Genomic DNA, 20568 nt, shown 5'->3' with positions numbered 1-20568 from the left:
CTGTCCCTCTTATGGTACATGCTCTTCACACTGATCTCTCCTTTCCATACCGACCCCCTCTTCACACTGTCCTCTCACACTGTGTCCCCCCTATAGGACCCAGTATTTATACTGTACTCTCTCATCACACTCCCCCTCCTTGGTATGCTGTCCCCTACTGGCAGTGCCCTTACACTGTCCCTCCGTGCTACACCCCCACTACTCAGTTTCTATTCTGTGCCCACTCACTTTTCTCCCCCATACTGTCTCCTCACACTATTCCCGTCCCTCCCCCATACTGTCTCCTCTCACATCCCCCCTGTTCACCATACTGTCTCCTCATATTTACCCCCTCACTTTCTGTACTACCTGCTCATACAGTACAGACCAAAAGTTTGGACACACCTTCTCATCTAAAGATGTTTCTGTATTTTCATGACTATGAAAATTGTAAATTCACATTGAAGGCATCAAAACTATGAATTAACACATGTGGAATTATATACTTAACAAAAAAGTGTGAAACAACTGAAATTATGTCTTATATTCTAGGTTCTTCAAGGTAGCCACCTTTTGCTTTGTTCCCTTCTTTGCATACTCTTGGCATTCTCCTGATGAGCTTCAAGAGGTTGTCACCGGGAATGGTTTTCACTTCACAGGTGTGCCCTGTCAGGTTTAATAAGTGGTATTTCTTGCCTTATAAATGGGGTTGGGACCATCAGTTGCGTTTTGCAGAAGTCTGGTGGATACACAGCTGATAGTGCTGTTGTGAATTCTGTGGCAGAGCTCCCTCCTGTGGTCACAAGTGGTACTGCGGCTTCTGAGTTTCCTTCCTCAGGTGATGTGGTGAAGTCGTTAGGTGCTGCTCTATTTAACTCCACCTAGTGCTTTGCTCCTGGCCTCCAGTCAATGTTCTAGTATTGGTCTTGCTTCCTCCTGGATCGTTCCTGTGGCCTGTCTTCCTGCATAGGCTGAGTTTTGCTTGTTATTTTTGTTTGCTATTTTTTCTGTCCAGCTTGCTTGGTTGGTTTTTCTTGCTTGCTGGGGGCTCTGGGACGCAGGGGGAGCACCTCCGTACCGTTAGTTGGTGCGGAGGGTCTTTTTGCCCCTCTGCGTGGTTGTTTGTGGGGTTTTGTGTTGGCCGCGGGGCGGTCTTTTCTGTCCTCGGTCTGTTCGGTGGGTTGGGCCTCACTTTGCTAGATCTGTTTCATCTCTGCGTTTGTGTTTTCATCTCGACTCGCGGTCATTGTATGTGGGGGGCTGCCTTTTCCTTTGGGGTATTTCTCTGAGGCGGGGTAGGCTTATTTTTCCTTCTTGGGCCTAGCTGGTTTCTCAGGCTGTGCCGAGTTGCATGGGGAGCGTTAGGCGCAATCCACGGCTGCCTCTGGTGTGGTTGGATGGGATTGGGAATTGCGGTCAGCGGAGTTCCCGCGTCTCAGAGCTCGTCCTGTGTCTTTTGGTTATTGTCAGGTCACTTTGTGTGCTCTGAACTTCAAGGTCCATTGTGGTTCTGAATTACCTATTCATAACAGTACTGGAGGCCTAAAGTACTAATGCTTCTCAATAGAGGGAAAAAAGAAGTTCTGAGACCATTTTTTTTTCTTTGCACTGTGTTTTGCCTTTTTTTTCCCCTAGACATTTGGGTGGTTCAGGACACAGGTGTAGTGATGGACATTAAAGGTCTGTCTTCTTGTGTGGATAATCTCACTGCAAGAGTATAAAAAATTCAAGACATTATGGTTCAGAAATCTATGTTAGAACCTAGAATTCCTATTCCTGATTTGTTTTCTAGAGATAGAACTAAGTTTCTGAATTTCAAAAATAATTGCAAACTGTTTCTGGCTTTGAAACCTCGCTCCTCTGGTGACCCAGTTCAACAAGTTAGGATTATTATTTCTTTATTACGTGGCGACCCTCAAGACTGGGCATTTTCCCTTGCGCCAGGAGATCCTGCATTATGTAATATTGATGCGTTTTTCCTGGCGCTCGGATTGCTGTACGATGAACCTAATTCGGTGGATCAGGCAGAGAAAAATTTGCTGTCTCTATGTCAGGGTCAGGATGAGATAGAGATTTATTGTCAGAAGTTTAGAAAGTGGTCCGTGCTCACTCAATGGAATGAAGGTGCGCTGGCAGCTATCTTCAGAAAGGGTCTCTCTGAAGCCCTTAAGGATGTCATGGTGGGATTTCCTATGCCTGCTGGTCTGAATGAGTCTATGTCTTTGGCCATTCAGATCGGTCGCTTGCGTGAGCGTAAATCTGTGCACCATTTGGCGGTATTATCCGAGCATAAACCTGAGCCTATGCAGTGCGATAGGACTTTGACCAGAGTTGAACGGCAAGAACACAGACGTCAGAATGGGCTGTGTTTCTACTGTGGTGATTCCACTCATGCTATCTCCGATTGTCCTAAGCGCACTAAGCGGTTCGCTAGGTCTGCCACCATTGGTACGGTACAGTCAAAATTTCTTTTGTCCGTTACTTTGATCTGCTCTTTGTCATCTTATTCTGTCATGGCATTTGTGGATTCAGGCGCTGCCCTGAATTTGATGGACTTGGAGTATGCTAGGCGTTGTGGGTTTTTCTTGGAGCCCTTGCAGTGTCCTATTCCATTGAGAGGAATTGATGCTATGCCTTTGGCCAAGAATAAGCCTCAGTACTGGACCCAGCTGACCATGTGCATGGCTCCTGCGCATCAGGAAGATATTCGCTTTCTGGTGTTGCATAATCTGCATGATGTGGTCGTGTTTGGGTTGCCATGGCTACAAGTCCATAACCCAGTATTAGATTGGAAATCAATGTCTGTGTCCAGCTGGGGTTGTCAGGGGGTACATGGTGATGTCCCATTTCTGTCTATTTCGTCATCCACCCCTTCTGAGTTCCCAGAGTTCTTGTCTGATTACCGGGATGTATTTGATGAGCCCAAGTCCAATGCCCTACCTCCGCATAGGGATTGTGATTGTGCTATCGATTTGATTCCTGGTAGTAAGTTTCCTAAAGGTCGACTGTTTAATTTATCTGTGCCTGAGCATGCCGCTATGCGGAGTTACGTGAAGGAGTCCTTGGAGAAGGGTCATATTCGCCCGTCATCGTCGCCATTGGGAGCGGGGTTCTTTTTTGTGGCCAAGAGGGATGGTTCGCTGAGACCTTGTATAGATTACCGCCTTCTAAATAAAATCACGGTCAAATTTCAGTACCCCTTGCCGCTATTATCTGATTTGTTTGCTCGGATCAAGGGGGCTAGTCGGTTCACCAAGATAGATCTTCGTGGTGCGTATAATCTTGTGCGTATTAAGCGGGGCGATGAATGGAGAACAGCATTTAATACGCCTGAGGGCCATTTTGAGTACCTAGTTATGCCATTCGGACTTGCCAATGCTCCATCGGTGTTTCAGTCCTTTATGCATGACATCTTCCGAGAGTACCTGGATAAATTCCTGATTGTATACTTGGATGATATTTTGGTCTTCTCGGATGATTGAGAGTCTCATGTGAAGCAGGTCAGAATGGTGTTCCAGGTCCTGCGTGCTAATTCTTTGTTTGTGAAGGGATCAAAGTGTCTCTTTGGTGTTCAGAAGGTTTCATTTTTGGGGTTCATTTTTTCCCCTTCTACTATCGAGATGGACCCTGTTAAGGTCCAGGCCATCTATGATTGGACTCAGCCAACATCTCTGAAGAGTCTGCAAAAGTTCCTGGGCTTTGCTAATTTTTATCGTCGTTTCATCTGTAATTTTTCTAGTATTGCTAAACCATTGACCGATTTGACCAAGAAGGGTGCTGATGTGGTCAATTGGTCTTCTGCTGCTGTGGAAGCTTTTCAAGAGTTAAAGCGTCGTTTTTCTTCTGCCCCTGTGTTGTGTCAACCAGATGTTTCGCTTCCTTTCCAGGTCGAGGTTGATGCTTTTGAGATTGGAGCAGGGGCTGTTTTGTCGCAGAGAAGTTCTGATTGCTCGGTGATGAAACCATGCGCCTTCTTTTCCAGGAAGTTTTCGCCTGCTGAGCGAAATTATGATGTTGGCAATCGAGAGTTGCTGGCCATGAAGTGGGCATTCGAGGAGTGGCGTCATTGGCTTGAAGGAGCTAAGCATCGCGTGGTGGTCTTGACTGATCACAAGAATTTAACTTATCTCGAGTCTGCCAAACGGTTGAATCCTAGACAGGCTCGTTGGTCGCTGTTTTTCTCCCGTTTTGACTTTGTGGTTTCGTACCTTCCGGGCTCTAAAAATGTAAAGGCGGATGCCCTGTCTAGGAGTTTTGTGCCCGACTCTCCGGGTTTGTCTGAGCCGGCGGGTATTCTCAAAGAGGGAGTAATTTTGTCTGCCATCTCCCCTGATTTGCGGCGGGTGCTGCAAAAATTTCAGGCTAATAAACCTGATCGTTGCCCAGCGGAGAAACTGTTTGTCCCTGATAGGTGGACGAATAAAGTTATCTCTGAGGTTCATTGTTCGGTGTTGGCTGGTCATCCTGGAATCTTTGGTACCAGAGAATTAGTGGCTAGATCCTTTTGGTGGCCATCTCTGTCGCGGGATGTGCGTTCTTTTGTGCAGTCCTGTGGGATTTGTGCTCGGGCTAAGCCCTGCTGTTCTCGTGCCAGTGGGTTGCTTTTGCCCTTGCCGGTCCCGAAGAGGCCTTGGACACATATCTCTATGGATTTTATTTCGGATCTCCCCGTTTCTCAAAAAATGTCGGTCATTTGAGTGGTTTGTGATCGCTTCTCTAAGATGGTCCATTTGGTACCCTTGTCTAAATTACCTTCCTCCTCTGATTTGATGCCATTGTTCTTCCAGCATGTGGTTCGTTTACATGGCATTCCAGAGAACATCGTTTCTGACAGAGGTTCCCAGTTTGTTTCGAGGTTTTGGCGAGCCTTTTGTGCTAGGATGGGCATTGATTTGTCTTTTTCTTCGGCTTTCCATCCTCAGACAAATGGCCAGACCGAACGAACCAATCAGACCTTGGAAACATATCTGAGATGCTTTGTTTCTGCTGATCAGGATGATTGGGTGTCCTTCTTGCCTTTGGCGGAGTTCGCCCTTAATAATCGGGCCAGCTCGGCTACCTTGGATTCGCCGTTTTTCTGCAATTCTGGGTTCCATCCTCGTTTCTCGTCAGGGCAGGTTGAGTCTTCGGACTGTCCTGGTGTGGATACTGTGGTGGACAGGTTACAGCAGATTTGGACTCATGTAGTGGACAATTTGACCTTGTCCCAGGAGAAGGCTCAACGTTTTGCTAATCGCAGACGCTGTGTGGGTCCCCGACTTCTTGTTTGGGATTTGGTTTGGTTCTCATCTCGTCATATTCCTATGAAGGTTTCCTCTCCTAAGTTTAAGCCTCGTTTCATTGGTCCGTATAGGATTTCTGAGGTTCTTAATCCTGTGTCTTTTCTTTTGACCCTTCCAGATTCTTTTTCCATCCATAACGTATTCCATAGGTCATTGTTGTGGAGAAGATTTTGGATTCTCATGTTTCGAGACGGAAACTCCAGTATCTGGTTAAGTGTCAGGAAGATAATTCCTGGGTCTTTGCCTCTGATGTTCATGCTGCCGATCTTGTTCGTGCCTTTCATATGGCTCATCCTGGTCGGCCTGGGGGCTCTGGTGAGGGTTCGGTGACCCCTCCTCAAGGGGGGGGTACTGTTGTGAATTCTGTGGCAGAGCTCCCTCCTGTGGTCACAAGTGGTATTGCGGCTTCTGAGTTTCCTTCCTCAGGTGATGTGGTGAAATCGTTAGGTGCTGCTCTATTTAACTCCACCTAGTGCTTTGCTCCTGGCCTCCAGTCAATGTTCTAGTATTGGTCTTGCTTCCTCCTGGATCGTTCCTGTGGCCTGTCTTTCTGCATAGGCTGAGTTTTGCTTGTGTTATTTTTGTTTGCTATTTTTTTCTGTCCAGCTTGCTTGGTTGGTTTTTCTTGCTTGCTGGGGGCTCTGGGACGCAGGGGGAGCGCCTCCGTACCGTTAGTCGGTGCGGAGGGTCTTTTTGCCCCTCTGCGTGGTTGTTTGTGGGGTTTTTGTGTTGGCCGCGCGGCGGTCTTTTCTGTCCTCGGTCTGTTCGGTGGGTTGGGCCTCACTTTGCTAGATCTGTTTCATCTCTGCGTTTGTGTTTTCATCTCGACTCGCGGTCATTGTATGTGGGGGGCTGCCTTTTCCTTTGGGGTATTTCTCTGAGGCGGGGTAGGCTTATTTTTCCTTCTTGGGCCTAGCTGGTTTCTCAGGCTGTGCCGAGTTGCATGGGGAGCGTTAGGCGCAATCCACGGCTGCCTCTGGTGTGGTTGGATGGGATTGGGAATTGCGGTCAGCGGAGTTCCCGCGTCTCAGAGCTCGTCCTGTGTCTTTTGGTTATTGTCAGGTCACTTTGTGTGCTCTGAACTTCAAGGTCCATTGTGGTTCTGAATTACCTATTCATAACATAGTCCTACTGAATAGACTGTTAGAATTTGTATTATGGCAAGAAAAAAGCAGCTAAGTAAAGAAAAACGAGTGGCCATCATTGCTTTAAGAAATGAAGGTCAGTCAGTCCGAAAAATTGGGAAAACTTTGAAAGTGTCCCCAAGTGCAGTGGCAAAAACCATCAAGCGCTGCAAAGAACCTGGCTCACATGAGGACTGCCCCAGGAAAGGAAGACCAAGAGTCGCCTCTGCTTCTGAGGATAAGTTTATCCGAGTCACCAGCATCAGAAATCACAGGTTAACAGCAGCTCAGATTAGAGACCAGGTCAATGCCACACAGAGTTCTAGCAGCCGCATCTCTACAACAACTGTTAAGAGGAGACTTTGTGCAGCAGGCCTTCATGGTAAAATAGCTACTAGGAAACCACTGCTAAGGACGGGCAACAAGCAGAAGAGACTTGTTTGGGCTAAAGAACACAAGGAATGGACATTAGACCAGTGGAAATCTGTGCTTTGGTCTGATGAGTCCAAATTTGAGATCTTTGGTTCCAACCACCGTGTTTTTGTGCGACAAAGAAAAGGTGAACGGATGGACTCTGCATGTCTGGTTCCCACCGTGAAGCATGGAGGAGGAGGTGTGATGGTGTGGGGGGGCTTTGCTGGTGACACTGTTGGGGATTTATTCAAAATTGAAGGCATACTGAACCAGCATGGCTACCACAGCATCTTGCAGCGGCATGCTATTCCATCCGGTTTGTGTTTAGTTGGACCATCATTTATTTTTCATCAGGACAATGACCCCAAACACACCTCCAGGCTGCGTAAGGGCTATTTGACCAAGAAGGAGAGTGATGGGGTGCTACGCCAGATGACCTGGCCTCCACAGTCACCAGACCTGAACCCAATCGAGATGGTTTGGGGTGAGCTGGACCGCAGAGTGAAGGCAAAAGGGCCAACAAGTGCTAAGCATCTCTGGGAACTCCGTTTACGGTGACTACTTTTTGAAGCTCATCAAGAGAATGCCAAGAATGCAAAGCAAAAGGTGGCTACAATTTTCATAGTCATGAAAATACAGAAAAATCTTTAAATGAGAAGGTGTGTCCAAACTTTTTGTCCATACTGTACATAACATTTTACAAAGGGGACAAAACAATACATTTCATCACATTTCCAAAAATATGACTTTCTTGTCTATTATATCGACACAGTTCATAAAACCTCACTATATAATTTCTATATGGTAGACAAAGGATTTTATATTTTCATTTTAGCCAGCACGCTTATCTTTACCAGTTGTAAATCTGGCATTCTCGGCATTCTTGTGCATTCAAGCTAAGATTGGCGTTGCATCTGCTAGCCATTAGGATTTTCCTTAATTACCCGTTTCCAAAGGAGGCAGTCAGCTGCATGGGGGGCATTAAAAGGTAACTTGTTAGGCTGCAAGCTCCTGGTTAATTATGAGACTTCTTACAGATTTGCAATCATATCTATGACACCGATGATAGGACCAGGGGCTGTCTGACTGATGATAGGATTGGGGGCTGGCTCTCTGGTGACGGTTGGTGATAGGACTGGGATCTAGCTGACTGGAGCTGAGCTGGGTGACTGGTGGCACACTTTTGTGTCTGCTTTATTCTCTGGGTTCAGCGTTTCTTTTGCTTTTTCTCCAGGCAGACATGGTGGAGCTTCCTGACTGGGGAGTGAGAAGGAGCGACGCCAGCGTTACCGGTAAGAGGGTAGTGGCTTTGCATGTTGGGAGTAGTACTTGTTAAGGGCTGCAGGTTGGAATGCGATTCTTTTGGTTCAGTGGGCTCATGCTTCTATGACACTTCTGTCTGGACCAGACTCTGTGACTCCACAAGATGAATGCTTTAGAGAAGAGGAAGACGCATGGAGTGACATCTCAGAGCCCTCATCTGAAGCTTGGGTGGCAAACCCAAGCCCTCACTGTGAAGACAATGCCCTAATCATGAGTGATCCTTCCCCACTGGTCACGCATGAGCCGGAAAACTGGGACGCAGAGATTCTGGAAATTGAGAGTCCTTATGGTAAGTAATGGCAGTGATTGGTGGTCCCACATGTCCTGTTTACATCACCAACACCCTCCTTGGCACTCATCTGATTGGAAGTATTGTCATGAGGGTCAGGTGTCTGGCATATGTTGGGGTGGTCAGGTGTCTGGAATTGGGCAGCCTGATGTCTGACACAAGGCAGCAGCATGGTTGGGTGCCTGGCAAGTTGTGAAAGGGCAGTCAGAGGCCTGGCACTGGAAGATTGGGTAACTGGCATGTCGGTGGGGCAGTTGGGTACCTGGTATGTGTCAGTGGGGTCGTCTTGCACATGACCGTCGTGTGCCTGGCACGGGGCAGTGGGGTGTCTAGCACTTGACGTCTGATTCCTGGCATGCTTGCAGGGCAGTGGGGTGGCTGGCATGGGGTATTTGGATACCTTGCATGGACTGTTGACGGGGTAATCGGGTGTATGACATTGGGTGGTCAGGTGGCGGTGTTTGGGTTCCTGGTGTGGGGCGTTTGGGTGCCTGGCATGGGGCAGTGGGGTGTCTAGCACTTGGCGTCAGATTCCGGGCACATTTGGAGGGCAGTAGATTGGCTGGCACGGGGCAGTTGGATACGTGGCATGGACTGTTGGGGGGTAATCGGGTGTCTGGTATTGAGTAGTCGTGTGGGGGGTGTTTGGTTTCCTTGTATGGAACAGTTGGGTGCCAAGCAAGGGGCAGTGGGCTGTCTAGCACTTGGTGTCAGATTCCTGGCACGTTTGTAGGGCAGTGGGGTGGCTGACATGGGGCACTTGGATACCTTGCATGGACTGTTGACGGGGTAATTGGGTGTATGGCATTGGGTGTTTGGGTTCCTGGTATGGGGCAGTCAGGTGCCTGCAGTGGGATGTCTAGCACTTGGCTTCAGATTCCTGGCACATTTGTAGGGCAGTGGGGTGGCTGGCATGGGGCAGTTGGATACCTGGCATGGGTAATCGGGTGTATGACATTGGGTGGTTGTGTGGAGGGTGCTTGGGTTCCTGGTATGGGGCAGACTGATGCCTGGCAAGGAGCAGTGGGATGTGGGATACAAACTGCTGCAATCTTTCCAACATAAAACCCGTGCCCCTGACGCCCAAACCCCTACTCCCTCTCTCTGGAGCACTCTGGAACTCCCGCTCAATCTGCAATAAGCTTCATGTGATTCATGACCTATTTCTCGCAATCTTGCCTTTTTCGGCCTCCCAGAAACCTGGCTAACACACTCTGACACCGGCTCCCCTGCTGCGCTGTGCTACGGCGGTGCTCCACTTCACCCACACCCCTCGCCCAGGCAACAGACATGGTGGAGGAGTGGGTCTTCTCCTTTCTTCTAACTGCACCTTTAACACAATCCCACCTCTTCCCTCCCTTATCCTCCCCTCTTTTGAAGTCCACTCTCTCCGCATCCACTCTCCCTCCAACATCCTAGTGGCTGTCATATACCGACCTCCGGGCCCAGCCACTGCCTTTATTGACCAATTCTCCACCTGGCTTCTTCACTTTCTCTCTAATGACATTCCCACCATCATCATGGGTGACTTCAACATCCCCACTGATTCCCTTCAGTCAACAGCCTCCAAACTTCTGTCCCTTACTTCATCTTTTGGACTTACTCAGTGGTCCTCCACAGCCACCCACACAGACGGACATACACTAGACCTGGTCTTCACCCGTCTCTGCTCTCTAACTTCACCACCTCCCCTCTCCCTCTATCCGACCACCATCTGCTCACCTTCTCATCCCTGTTCTCCTCACCGGTCACCCATGTCCAGCAACATCCGCACCCCCGCAGAAACTTTGCACACCTAGACTCCCTATTGCTCTCTGACTCCATCCTACCACTGTCCTCTATATCCTCACTCCACGACACAAACACTGCCACTGCTTTCTACAATGCCACTCTCGCATCAGCTATTGACACAGTTGCCCCTCTCGTTCATGGCATAGTGTGACATATCAATAGACAACCCTGGCAGAATAACTCCACTAAAAGGCTTCGGCAACTGTTGCAGAGCGGCATTGGAAGAAAACACATTTGCAAGATGACTTCACTGCATTCAAACAGGTAACACTCGCTTTTAAATCTGCTCTCACCTCTGCTAAACAGGCCTACTTCACAACCCTCGTATCTTCCCTATCCTACAACCCCAAACAGTTATTCAAAACTTTTAACTCCCTCCTCTGCCCCCTCCAACCTCCCTCATCTCTGCTCCCTCCAACCTCCCTCATCTCTGCTGAGGACTTTGCCACACACTTTAAAAATAAGATCGACCAAACAAGGCAAGTCTTCATTGTTCAACCACCACAACCCCTTTATATACCAGACTAATGCCCAAACCCGATAACCTCCCTCTCCAACATCACTGAAGGAGAGCTTAATTGTCTCCTCTCCAAATCGCACCTCACCACTTGTGCGCTTGACCCCATCCCATCCCACCTCCTCTCCAACCTCACCGCCACACTTATCCCATCCCTAACCCACCTCTTCAACCTATCACTATCTTCTGGCACCTTCCCGTCTGCTTTCAAACATGCCACAATCACGCCTATCCTTAAAAAGCCAACCCTCGATTCAACTGCTATGTCCAGCAGTCGCCCAATATCACTGCTCCCATTCGCTTCCAAACTCCTGGAGCAGCACATCCACGATGCACTTTCCTCCCACCTCTCACCTAACTTGCTCTTTGACAATCTACAATCTGGTTTCCGCCCCCATCACTCAACTGAGACAGCCCTGACCAAAATCACTAACGACCTACTTACAGCCAAAGCTAACGGACAATACTCTGTACTCCTCCTCCTAGACTTGTCCTCTGCTTTCGACACAGTTGACCACTGCCTCCTGCTACAGATCCTCTCCTCCTTTGGCATCAAAGACCTCGCCCTATCCTGGATCGCTTCGTACCTTTCCAACCGCACATTCAGCTTCTCCCACTCCCACACTACCTCCTCATCCCACCCTCTCTCTGTTGGAGTCCCCCAAGGCTCTGTTCTAGGACCCCTACTCTTCTCAATCTATACACTCAGCCTTGGACAACTCATAAAGTCTTACGGATTCCAGTACCACCTTTATGCTGATGACACTCAGATCTACCTTTCTGGCCCAGACGTCACCTCTCTGCTGTCCAGAATCCCGGAGTGTCTATCAGCCATATCCTCCTTCTTCTCCTCTCGCTTCCTCAAACTCAGTGTAGACAAATCTGAACTCGTCATCTTTCCTCCATCCCATAGATCTTCCTTACCTGACCTTTCTATCTCAATTAACGACATCATGCTTTCCCCCGTACCGGAAGTCCACTGCCTCAGAGTAACCTTTGACTCTGCCCTATCCTTCAAACCGCACATCCAAGCTCTTTCCACCTCCTGTCGCCTTCAGCTCAAAAATATCTCCAGAATCCGTCCTTTCCTCAACCATCAATCTACTAAAATGCTTGTGCATTTGCATTATGCATGCCCTCATCATCTCCAGCCTTGACTACTGCAACATCCTTTTCTGTGGCCTCCCTGCTAACACCCCTGCACCTCTCCAGTCCATCCTTAACTCTGCTACCTGACTAATTCATCTCTCTCTTCGCAACTCCTCCGCTTCTCCCCACTGCAAATCTCTTCACTGGCTCCCATTCCCTCAGTGTATCCAGTTCAAACTACTAATACTGACCTACAAAGCCATCCATAAGGCTACTTTCACACTGGCGTTTTTTTTAATACGTCGCAATGCGTCGTTTAGGGGAAAAAAGGCATCATGCAAAGTTGTTTGCAGGATGCGTTTTTGCCCCATAGAGTTACATTACCGACGAATTGCGACGTATTGACACACGTCGCAACCGTCTTGCGACGGTTGCGCCGTGTTGTGGCGGACCGCCGGGAGCAAAAAACGTTAAATGTAACGTTTTTTGCAGCTGACGGACCGCTTTTTCCGACCGCGCATGCGCGGCCGGAACTCCGCCCCCACCTCCCCGCACCTCACAATGGGGCAGCGGATGCGCCGGAGAAATGCATCCGTTGCACCCGTTGTGCGGCACAACAAACGCTAGCGTCGGAATCTCGGCCCGACGCAATGCGACGGGCCGAATCCGACGATAGTGTGAAAGTAGCCTAACCTGTCCCCTCCATATATCTCTGAACTAATCTCCCGATATCTTCCCTCACGTGATCTCCGGTCCTCCCAAGACCTCCTTCTCTCCTCCACACTTATCCGTTCCTCACCCAACCGCCTCCAAGACTTTCCCTGAATATCCCCCATCCTCTGGAATTCCTTGCCCCAACACGTCCGACTATCAACCACATTCGGATCCTTCAGACGGAATCTGAAAACCCATCTCTTCAGGAAAGCCTACAGCCTGCACTGACCCCGCTGCCTCCTCACCACTACCAAAGCTACCGCCTCACCAACACCGGAGCTGCTGCAACCCTCAACCTATTGTCTCCATCCGGTAGAATGTAAGCCCGCAAGGGCAGGGTCCTCGCCCCTCTGTATCAGTCTGTGATTGTTAGTTTACTGTAAGTGATATCTGTAATTTGTATGTAACCCCTTCTCATGTACAGCACCATGAAATCAATGGTGCTATATAAATAATAATAATGTCTAGCGCTTGGTGTCAGATTCCGGGCACATTTGGAGGGCAGTGGATTGGCTGGCACTGGGCAGTTGGATACGTGGCATGGACTGTTGAGGGGGTAATCGGGTGTCTGACATTGAGTAGTCGTGTGGGGGGTGTTTGGGTTCCTAGTATGGAACAGTCAGGTGCCAGGCAAAGGGCAGTGGGCTGTCTAGCACTTGGTGTCAGATTCCTGGCACATTTGGAGGGCAGTGGGGTGGCTGGCATGGGGCAGTTGGATACCTGGCATGGACTGCTGAGGTGGTAATCGGGTGTATGGCATTGGGTGGGGGGTGTTTGGGTTCCTGGTACGGGGTGGTCGGGTGTTTGGCATGTACCAGCAGGGTATCTCTTGCTTACTGTCTCTGTTTCCTGTAGATGAGGAGGATGTGGCTGACGTATGTGAGTGGAGGATTGGCAGTCAGCAGAACTGCAGCGAGGATTCCTATCTGCCCAGTTCACACCACACCCCGTCCATACAGCTCCCAGTGTACAGCGCGTGTTACATTGTGGTGGGACAGTTTGAAGATGCCGAGCAGTGACTGTGCGGGAAAAACTTCAGCTACTGCTCTAACGAGCTGCCACGGGTCCAGACAATAAAGCCCGGGTTTCATCAACCGCCTCTGATGTTCTCACGCTGTACGCAGCAATCCGCTCTGCGGTGGAAGAATAAGAACCATCAGACCAATAAACTTGAGTTGCTGTTCAGTTGTAGTGGTTGTGTTATAGCTGAAAGAGGGCCACTTACATACCATATACATGTAGTATAGTATGTACCCTACATACAGTATAGTATATGCCAGAGGAAAAAATAAAATCTATTAAGACCTCTTCTGAGAGAAGACATATCACCCTCACACTGAACATAAGGCATTAATTATAGCAGCGGAAGTGAAAGAGCTGACTGTAATGGGGTCTACCAAGCTGGGGTACCTCTTTCAGTACCACCCTGTGTTTCAGGAGGTCCACTTTGCTTTGGCTGGAGTCTGAATGAAGGACGCTGGCTGGAATTGCTTGGTTACATGGGCGCATATAAAAGATCACTGCTTCTCCACGTATTTCCAGTCTGACAACACTTTACTCACAGGACACAGAATATATCACACAGATACAGAGGGCAGACCAATAGAAAAGCGGCAGGCCAGACATACATTACAATAGCGGCAGGGGGCCGGAGCCTGCCGATATTTACTGTGGGAATTACAAAGGTGGGGGGAGGACAGAAGGGGGATATCTGTCCTCTCTGCCCAGGGGCGCAGCCTGTGGGCTGATGCATCTCACATGGAACCTATTATACATACATATAACTGCACAACATATTCTGGGTGCTGATTGGTTCCGTAACACGTAACAGGGGCCCTAGAACAACGTTGGGTAGCCCGAATGGCCAAGTTCCGATACAGAATTTCGTATAAAAGAGGAGCTGAGAATGTTCATGCGGATGCCTTCTCCCGAGTAAACTATCGCAAACCACCCAGGATGAAGAACTGGAAGATGTGAAGGTTCCAGGTTTTGAAGAGACTGCCAGGATGCTGGCAGCGACGCGGGAAATTGAACAGGAGGAGGCCTGTGTGAATTTGCTGGAGCAGCCTCGCGATGAGTGGGTCCGAGTGCAGCAGGAGGATCCAGAGCTAGCTCAGTTGAGAAGGTGGGTCGTGTCTGAACAAATGCCCAATCAGCACGAGAGGAGGTCCATGTCACCTGAAGTACTGAAATGCTTTGCTAGTGGGAGAGGCTCCAGTTGCCTGATGGTATCCTGTACCGGAAGGTATTCTTGCAAACAGAACTCGGTCTTGTATGGCAGACGGTGATTCCCTCATCCTTGATTAATCAGGTGGCTAAGGAAGCACATGAGATTGGAGCATACTTTGGGCCAGAAAAAACTTTCCAGTGGTTACAGCGCCTATTTTATCATCCCAACTGAAGGAACATTGTGGAGAAAGTATGTCAGCAATGCAGAAGTTGTGAGATGGTCAAACCACCAGAACAACGAGCCCCCACAGAGACGGTGAGGTCTTCTGGCCCCATGGACCTTCTGGCAATAGATTACTTGACAATTGGACCAGCACCCCAAGGCTATGAGCATTGTTTAGTGATGATAGACCACTTTACAAAATTTGCCATAGTGATGCCCACGCGGGACCAGACTGCCGAGTCTGCTGCTCACGCAATTTGCAAACACTTCATACAGGTGTACGGGTGTCCCAAGCGCATCCATTCTGATCAAGGGGCCTGCTTCCTCAGAAGAGTGATGTAGGAGCTGCACCTGCTGTACAAAATCGATAAGTCCCCGACCACCCCTTATCATCCATGGGGAATGGGGCTTGTGAAAGATTTAACCGCACTCTGATTCAAATGCTGAGGACCCTGGGAGAGGACCAGAAGGTGAAGTGGACTGAGTCCGTCCCTGAATTGGTGTGGGCGTATAACAATCGGAAACACAGCACCACCGGATTCACCTCTACTCTTTGTTCTTTGGCCAACCCGGGAAGGGGCTGGCAGAGCTGGAGCTGGAACCCGAGGAGGACTACCCATGGATGGGGGTGTACTCCTGGGTTCAAGAACATCGTCATCGGCTGCGGACAATTCAACGTCTAGTCCAGACCCGGCTGCAAGATTTGTAGCATCCCCAGGAAGCTCATCAAAAGGGGACAGCCCTGCGGCCTGGAGACTGAGTCTTAGTGAGGGAAAAGCACCCACCCAACAAACTAGAGTACCGGTGGAATAAAAGGCCGTACCGAGTGAAGCGGCGGCTCGGCAACGGGGTCCTGTTTATGAGGTCCAGCCTGAAACGGAAGAGGGGACTCCCACCCGCACACTGCACAGGAATATGTTGCGTCCATGTTTGTCTCGAGATCCTGAATCAGTCCAATTGGCTCCAGCGCCCCCACCGGCTGCGCCAGTGATCAATGTAGATGTGGAAGATGAGGAAGACTCCCAATCTCTCCCAGGGAACCCAGAAATAGGGCTGGTGCCTCGACTCCTCCCACAGCAGTTGACACCACCGCCCCTGCTGATTTGAGACGCTCTTAACATTCAACGGCTGGTGTACCCCCTGTTCGCTACAATCAGGACGAGTTCATCTGGCAGCAGGTTGTGCAAGGACTGGAAGATTGCTAACAGGAACTCCTGAAATTCTCGCCCGTGGAATGGCAAACAGAAAGAGGGTGGAATGTAAGGAGGTGAAGGACAAGAAGAGTCCGGGGGCGGTTACCTTCTCGGCTCTGTGCCTGGAACCATTGATCTGTGCTACAGGTTCCCCAGGGGGCAGACTTAGAGACTGGGACAGGAAGGAAGCCGGGCAGAGAGCGGGAAAGGCACGTGCGCAAGGAACAGAGCAGCGGTCAGAGCAGGGTGCAGCAGTGCTCTGGGATAGAGAGAGAGCGCCCGGTCAGAGGATAAATGCAGGGAGATTGCCCAGAAAGACTGCATCTTGTGAGTACATGAAAGCGGACTGTGCTGTGACTGGAGAGGGGCGCTTTGAGACCCGTGTAGAGACATTGTCCCTTGTAAAGACTGCAAACCCTCTGGTACCCGTGGTATCAGTACAGAGACTGTGACCCCTGGTACCCACGGTATCCGTGTAGAGCCCCTGATTCCAGGTGAGAGACAATAATAGACTGACCATCATTTTCCCGGGATAGGCTGTGCTGTAAAAGCTAAAGACTCAGAGCCTGTGCATATCACATTAACTCCTGAAACCCCAGGCAGCGGGCTCCTAGAGACTACTCAGCCACGGACAACAGAGGAACGACAGGTGCCGCTGTTTCTCGGCGCCTACGTTGGAGAAAATGACCCTTCAAGCAAGTCCTCATCAGACTGACAAGTGTTCTTTTCTCAAGAAATCTTGCTTACTTCTGTTACACTGTTTGACTCTCATATTTTTGCACTATTTTATTGCCAGTTATTTTCCATTGATTCCTCCCTGCAAGGAGAACCTGATTCCTGTTATTAAACCCCTCCACTGTTGGTCTGTCTGTTCCGTGGTGACACACTCAGTACCTGCCTTTTTACATTTTTCACTCTTTCATTGCAGCCAATTGGTAAATTGAAAAAAAGGATGGGGATTAGCGGTCTAAAATGGGGGCAGCGGTCTAAGATGGGGGCAGCAGTCTAAGATGGGGGCAGCGGTGTATGATGGGGAGCAGCAGTCTGTGGGGGGCAGTGGTGTAGGATGGGGAGCAGCGGTGTATGATGGGGAGCAGCGGTGTATGATGGGGAGCAGTGGTGTAGGATGGGGCAGCAGTGTATGATGGGGAGCAGCGGTCTGTGGGGGGCAGTGGTGTAGGATGGGAGCAGCGGTGTATGATGGGGAGCAGCAGTGTATGATAGGGAGCAGCGGTCTGTGGGGGGCAGTGGTGTAGGATGGGACAGTGGTGTATGATGGGGAGCAGCAGTGTCAGATGGGAGCAGCGTTGTTGGATGGGAGCAGCGGTGTATGATGGGGAGCAGGGGTGTAGGATGGGAGCAGCAGTGTACGATGGGGAGCAGTGGTGTAGGATGGGACAGCAGTGTATGATGGGGAGCAGCAGTCTGTGGGGGCAATGGTGTATGATGGGAAGCAGTGGGGTAGGATGGGGCAGCAGTGTATAATGGGGAGCAGCCGTCTGTGGGGGGCATTGGTGTAGGATGGGGAGCAGCGGTGTATGATGAGGAGCAGCAGTGTATGATAGGGAGCAGCGGTCTGGGGGGCAGTGGTGTAGGATGGGGGACAGTGGTGTAGGATGGGAGCAGCAGAGTAGGATGGGAGCAGCGGTGTATGATGGGGAGCAGCAGTGTAGGATGGGAGCAGCGGTGTATGATGGGGAGCAGCGGTCTGTGGGACGCAGTGATGTAGGATAGGTGGCAGCGGTGTAGGATGGAGGGCAGCGGTGTAGGATGGGGCAGCAGTGTAAGATGGCGAGCAGCGGTGTAGGATGGGGAGCAGCGGTGTAGGATGGGGCAGCGGTGTAGGATGCGGAGCAGCGGTCTGTGGGACGCAACGGTGTAGGATGGGGAGCAGTGGTGTAGGATGGGTGGTAGCGGTGTAGCATGGGTGGCAGCGGTGTAGGATGGGGCAGCGGTGTAGGATGGACCAGCGGTCTGTGGGATGCAGCGGTGTAGGATGGGTGGCAGCGGTGTAGGATGCGGAGCAGCAGTGTATGATGGGGAGCAGCGGTGTAGGATGTGGGGCAGCGGTGTATGATGGGGAGCAGCGGTGTAGGATGCGGAGCAGCAGCCTGGAACCCAGCTGTGTAGGATGGGGAGCAGTAGTGTAGGATGTCTGTGGCAGCAGTGTAGGATGGGTGGCAGCGGTGTTGCCAGTGTTCAGTGGATCGGCAGTAGAACTCTGGTGCCGGTGACTTCCCCGCCGCTCTCTTCTCCGGTGTTGGCGTTTCCGGTACCAGTGACGGCTGTGGGATAAAATGTGTCTCCTTCCTCCGGAGGAGCGGACGGGGATCGAACCCGTGATCTTCGGTTTACGAGACCGACGCCTTACCACTTGGCCACTGCGCCTGCGTGCTCTGCGGGAGGGGGGACGAGCTGATGGCGCCGATGTGGGCGATGTATGGGGCGTGGTCAGAGTGTGAGGACAATGCAGCAGGGGCACCGCCCAGTGTGTAGGGAGGAGGAGCTGGGCTGTGACGTCAGGCCGTCTCCTCGGCACTCCCCTCTGCCCTCAGGTGTCTCCTCTGAGCTGCTGTCAGCCCGTCTCCTCGGAGCTCCCCTCTGCCCTCAGGCGTTTCCTTGACACTCCCCTCTGCCCTCAGGTGTCTCCTCTGAGCTGCTGTCAGGCCGTCTCCTCGGAGCTCCCCTCTGCCCTCAGGCGTTTCCTTGACACTCCCCTCTGCCCTCAGGTGTCTCCTCTGAGCTGCTGTCAGGCCGTCTCATCGGCGCTCCCCTCTGCCCTCAGGTGTCTCCTCTGAGCTGCTGTCAGGCTGTCTCCTCAGAGCTCCCCTCTGCCCTCAGGCGTTTCCTTGGCACTCCCCTCTGCACTCAAGTGTCTCCTTGGAGCTCCCCTCTGCCCTCAGGTGTCTCCTCTGAGTAGCTGTCAGGCCGTCTCCTCGGCGCTCCCCTCTGCCGTCAGGCGTCTCCTCGGAGCTCCCCTCTGCCCTCAGGCGTCTCCTTGGCGCTCCCCTCTGCCCTCAGTTGTCTCCTCGGAGCTCCCCTCTGCCCTCAGGCGTCTCCTCGGAGCTCCCCTCTGCCCTCAGGTGTCTCCTCTGAGCTGCTGTCAGGCTGTCTCCTCGGCGCTCCCCTCTTCCCCTGAGGCGCCTCCTCGGAGCTCCCCTCTGCCCTCAGGCGTCTCCTCGGTGCACCCCTCTGCCCTCAGGCGTCTCCTCGGAGCTCCCCTCTGCCCTCAGGTGTCTCCTCTGAGCTGATGTCAGACCGTCTCCTCGGCGCTCCCCTCTGCCCTCAGGCATCTTCTCGGCGCTCCCCTCTGCCCTCAGGAGTCTCCTCGGCGCTCCCCTCTGCATTCAGGTGTCTCCTTGGAGCTCCCCTCGGCCCTCAGGTGTCTCCTCTGAGCTGCTGTCAGGCCGTCTCCTCAGAGCACCCCTCTGCCCTCAGGCAGTCTCCTCGGCGCTCCCCTCTGCCCTCAGGCAGTCTCCTCGGCGCTCCCCTCTGCCCTCAGGCATCTCCTCGGAGCTCCCCTCTGCCCTCAGGCATCTCCTTGGAGCTCCCCTCTGCCCTCAGGCATCTCATCGGAGCTCCCCTCCGCCCCCAGGCGTCTCCTCGGCGCTCCCCTCTGCACTCAAGTGTCTCCTTGGAGCTCCCCTCGGCCCTCAGGTGTCTCCTCTGAGCGGTCATCAGGCAGTCTCCTCGGCGCTCCCCTCTGCCCTCAGGCGTCTCCTAGGAGCTCCCCTCTGCCCTCAGGCCATCTCCTGTGCGCTCCTCTCTGCCCTCATATCGTCCCCTCCGTCGCCTCCTCGGAGCTCCCCTCTGCCCTCTCTGAGCTCCCCTCAGGCCATCTCCTGGGCGCTCCCCTCTGCTCTCAGGCCCTCTCCTCGGAGCTCCCCTCTGCCCTCAGGCATCTCCTCGGAGCTCCCCTCAGGAGTCTCCTCGGAGCTCCCCTCTGCCCTCAGGCATGTCCTGTGCGCTCCTCTCTGCCCTCATATCGTCCCCTCAGTCGCCTCCTCGGAGCTCCCCTCTGCCCTCTCTGAGCTCCTCTCAGGCCATCTCCTGGGCGCTCCCCTCTGCGCTCAGGCCCTCTCCTTGGGGCTCCTCTCTGCCCTCAGGCCGTCTCTTTGGCGCTTTCCTTGCCCTCCTACCGTAGTGTGGGCTCAGCAGATTGGTGCTCTACACCAATACCAAGGGACGATCCTCACTTTCTAGTGTCTCCTGAGGGACGATCCCCGCTCTCTAGTGTCTACTGAGGGACGATCCCAGCTCTCTAGTGTCTCCTGAGGGACGATCCCCGCTCTCTAGTGTCTCCTGAGGGACGATCCCCGCTCTCTAGTGTCTCCTGAGGGACGACCCCCGCTTTCTAGTGTCTACTGAGGGACTATTACAGCTCTCTAGTTTCTCCTGAGGGACGATCCCCGCTCTCTAGTGTCTCCTGAGGGACGAACCCCGCTCTCTAGTGTCTCCTGC

General features: G+C 51.8%; 1 protein-coding gene and 1 non-coding gene across 4 annotated transcripts in view; one reads left to right on the top strand and one right to left on the bottom strand.

Annotated features, from left to right (window-relative positions):
• The window catches only part of COPRS (coordinator of PRMT5 and differentiation stimulator), a 43845-nt gene extending 30138 nt beyond the window's left edge, over positions 1-13707 (top strand). For all 3 annotated transcript variants that reach the window (XM_069755556.1, XM_069755554.1, XM_069755555.1), the window contains 3 exons: positions 8034-8091; positions 8208-8411; positions 13378-13707. In XM_069755556.1, the coding sequence (XP_069611657.1) occupies positions 8034-8091; positions 8208-8411; positions 13378-13541 (426 nt within the window). In that variant the 3' untranslated portion in view covers positions 13542-13707. The remainder of the gene's footprint in view (positions 1-8033; positions 8092-8207; positions 8412-13377) is intronic.
• Positions 13708-18423: 4716 nt separating this feature from the next.
• On the bottom strand, positions 18424-18495 carry TRNAT-CGU (transfer RNA threonine (anticodon CGU)). The gene has a single exon. It is a non-coding gene; the product is annotated as a tRNA-Thr (tRNA).
• Between the last annotated feature and the right edge of the window lie 2073 nt (positions 18496-20568).

Source organism: Ranitomeya imitator, chromosome 2 (genome assembly GCF_032444005.1).
Source record: "Ranitomeya imitator isolate aRanImi1 chromosome 2, aRanImi1.pri, whole genome shotgun sequence".
Lineage (NCBI taxonomy): Eukaryota > Metazoa > Chordata > Amphibia > Anura > Dendrobatidae > Ranitomeya > Ranitomeya imitator.
Note: the sequence above shows the minus strand (reverse complement) of the source record. Positions and strands in the feature narration are given on the sequence as shown.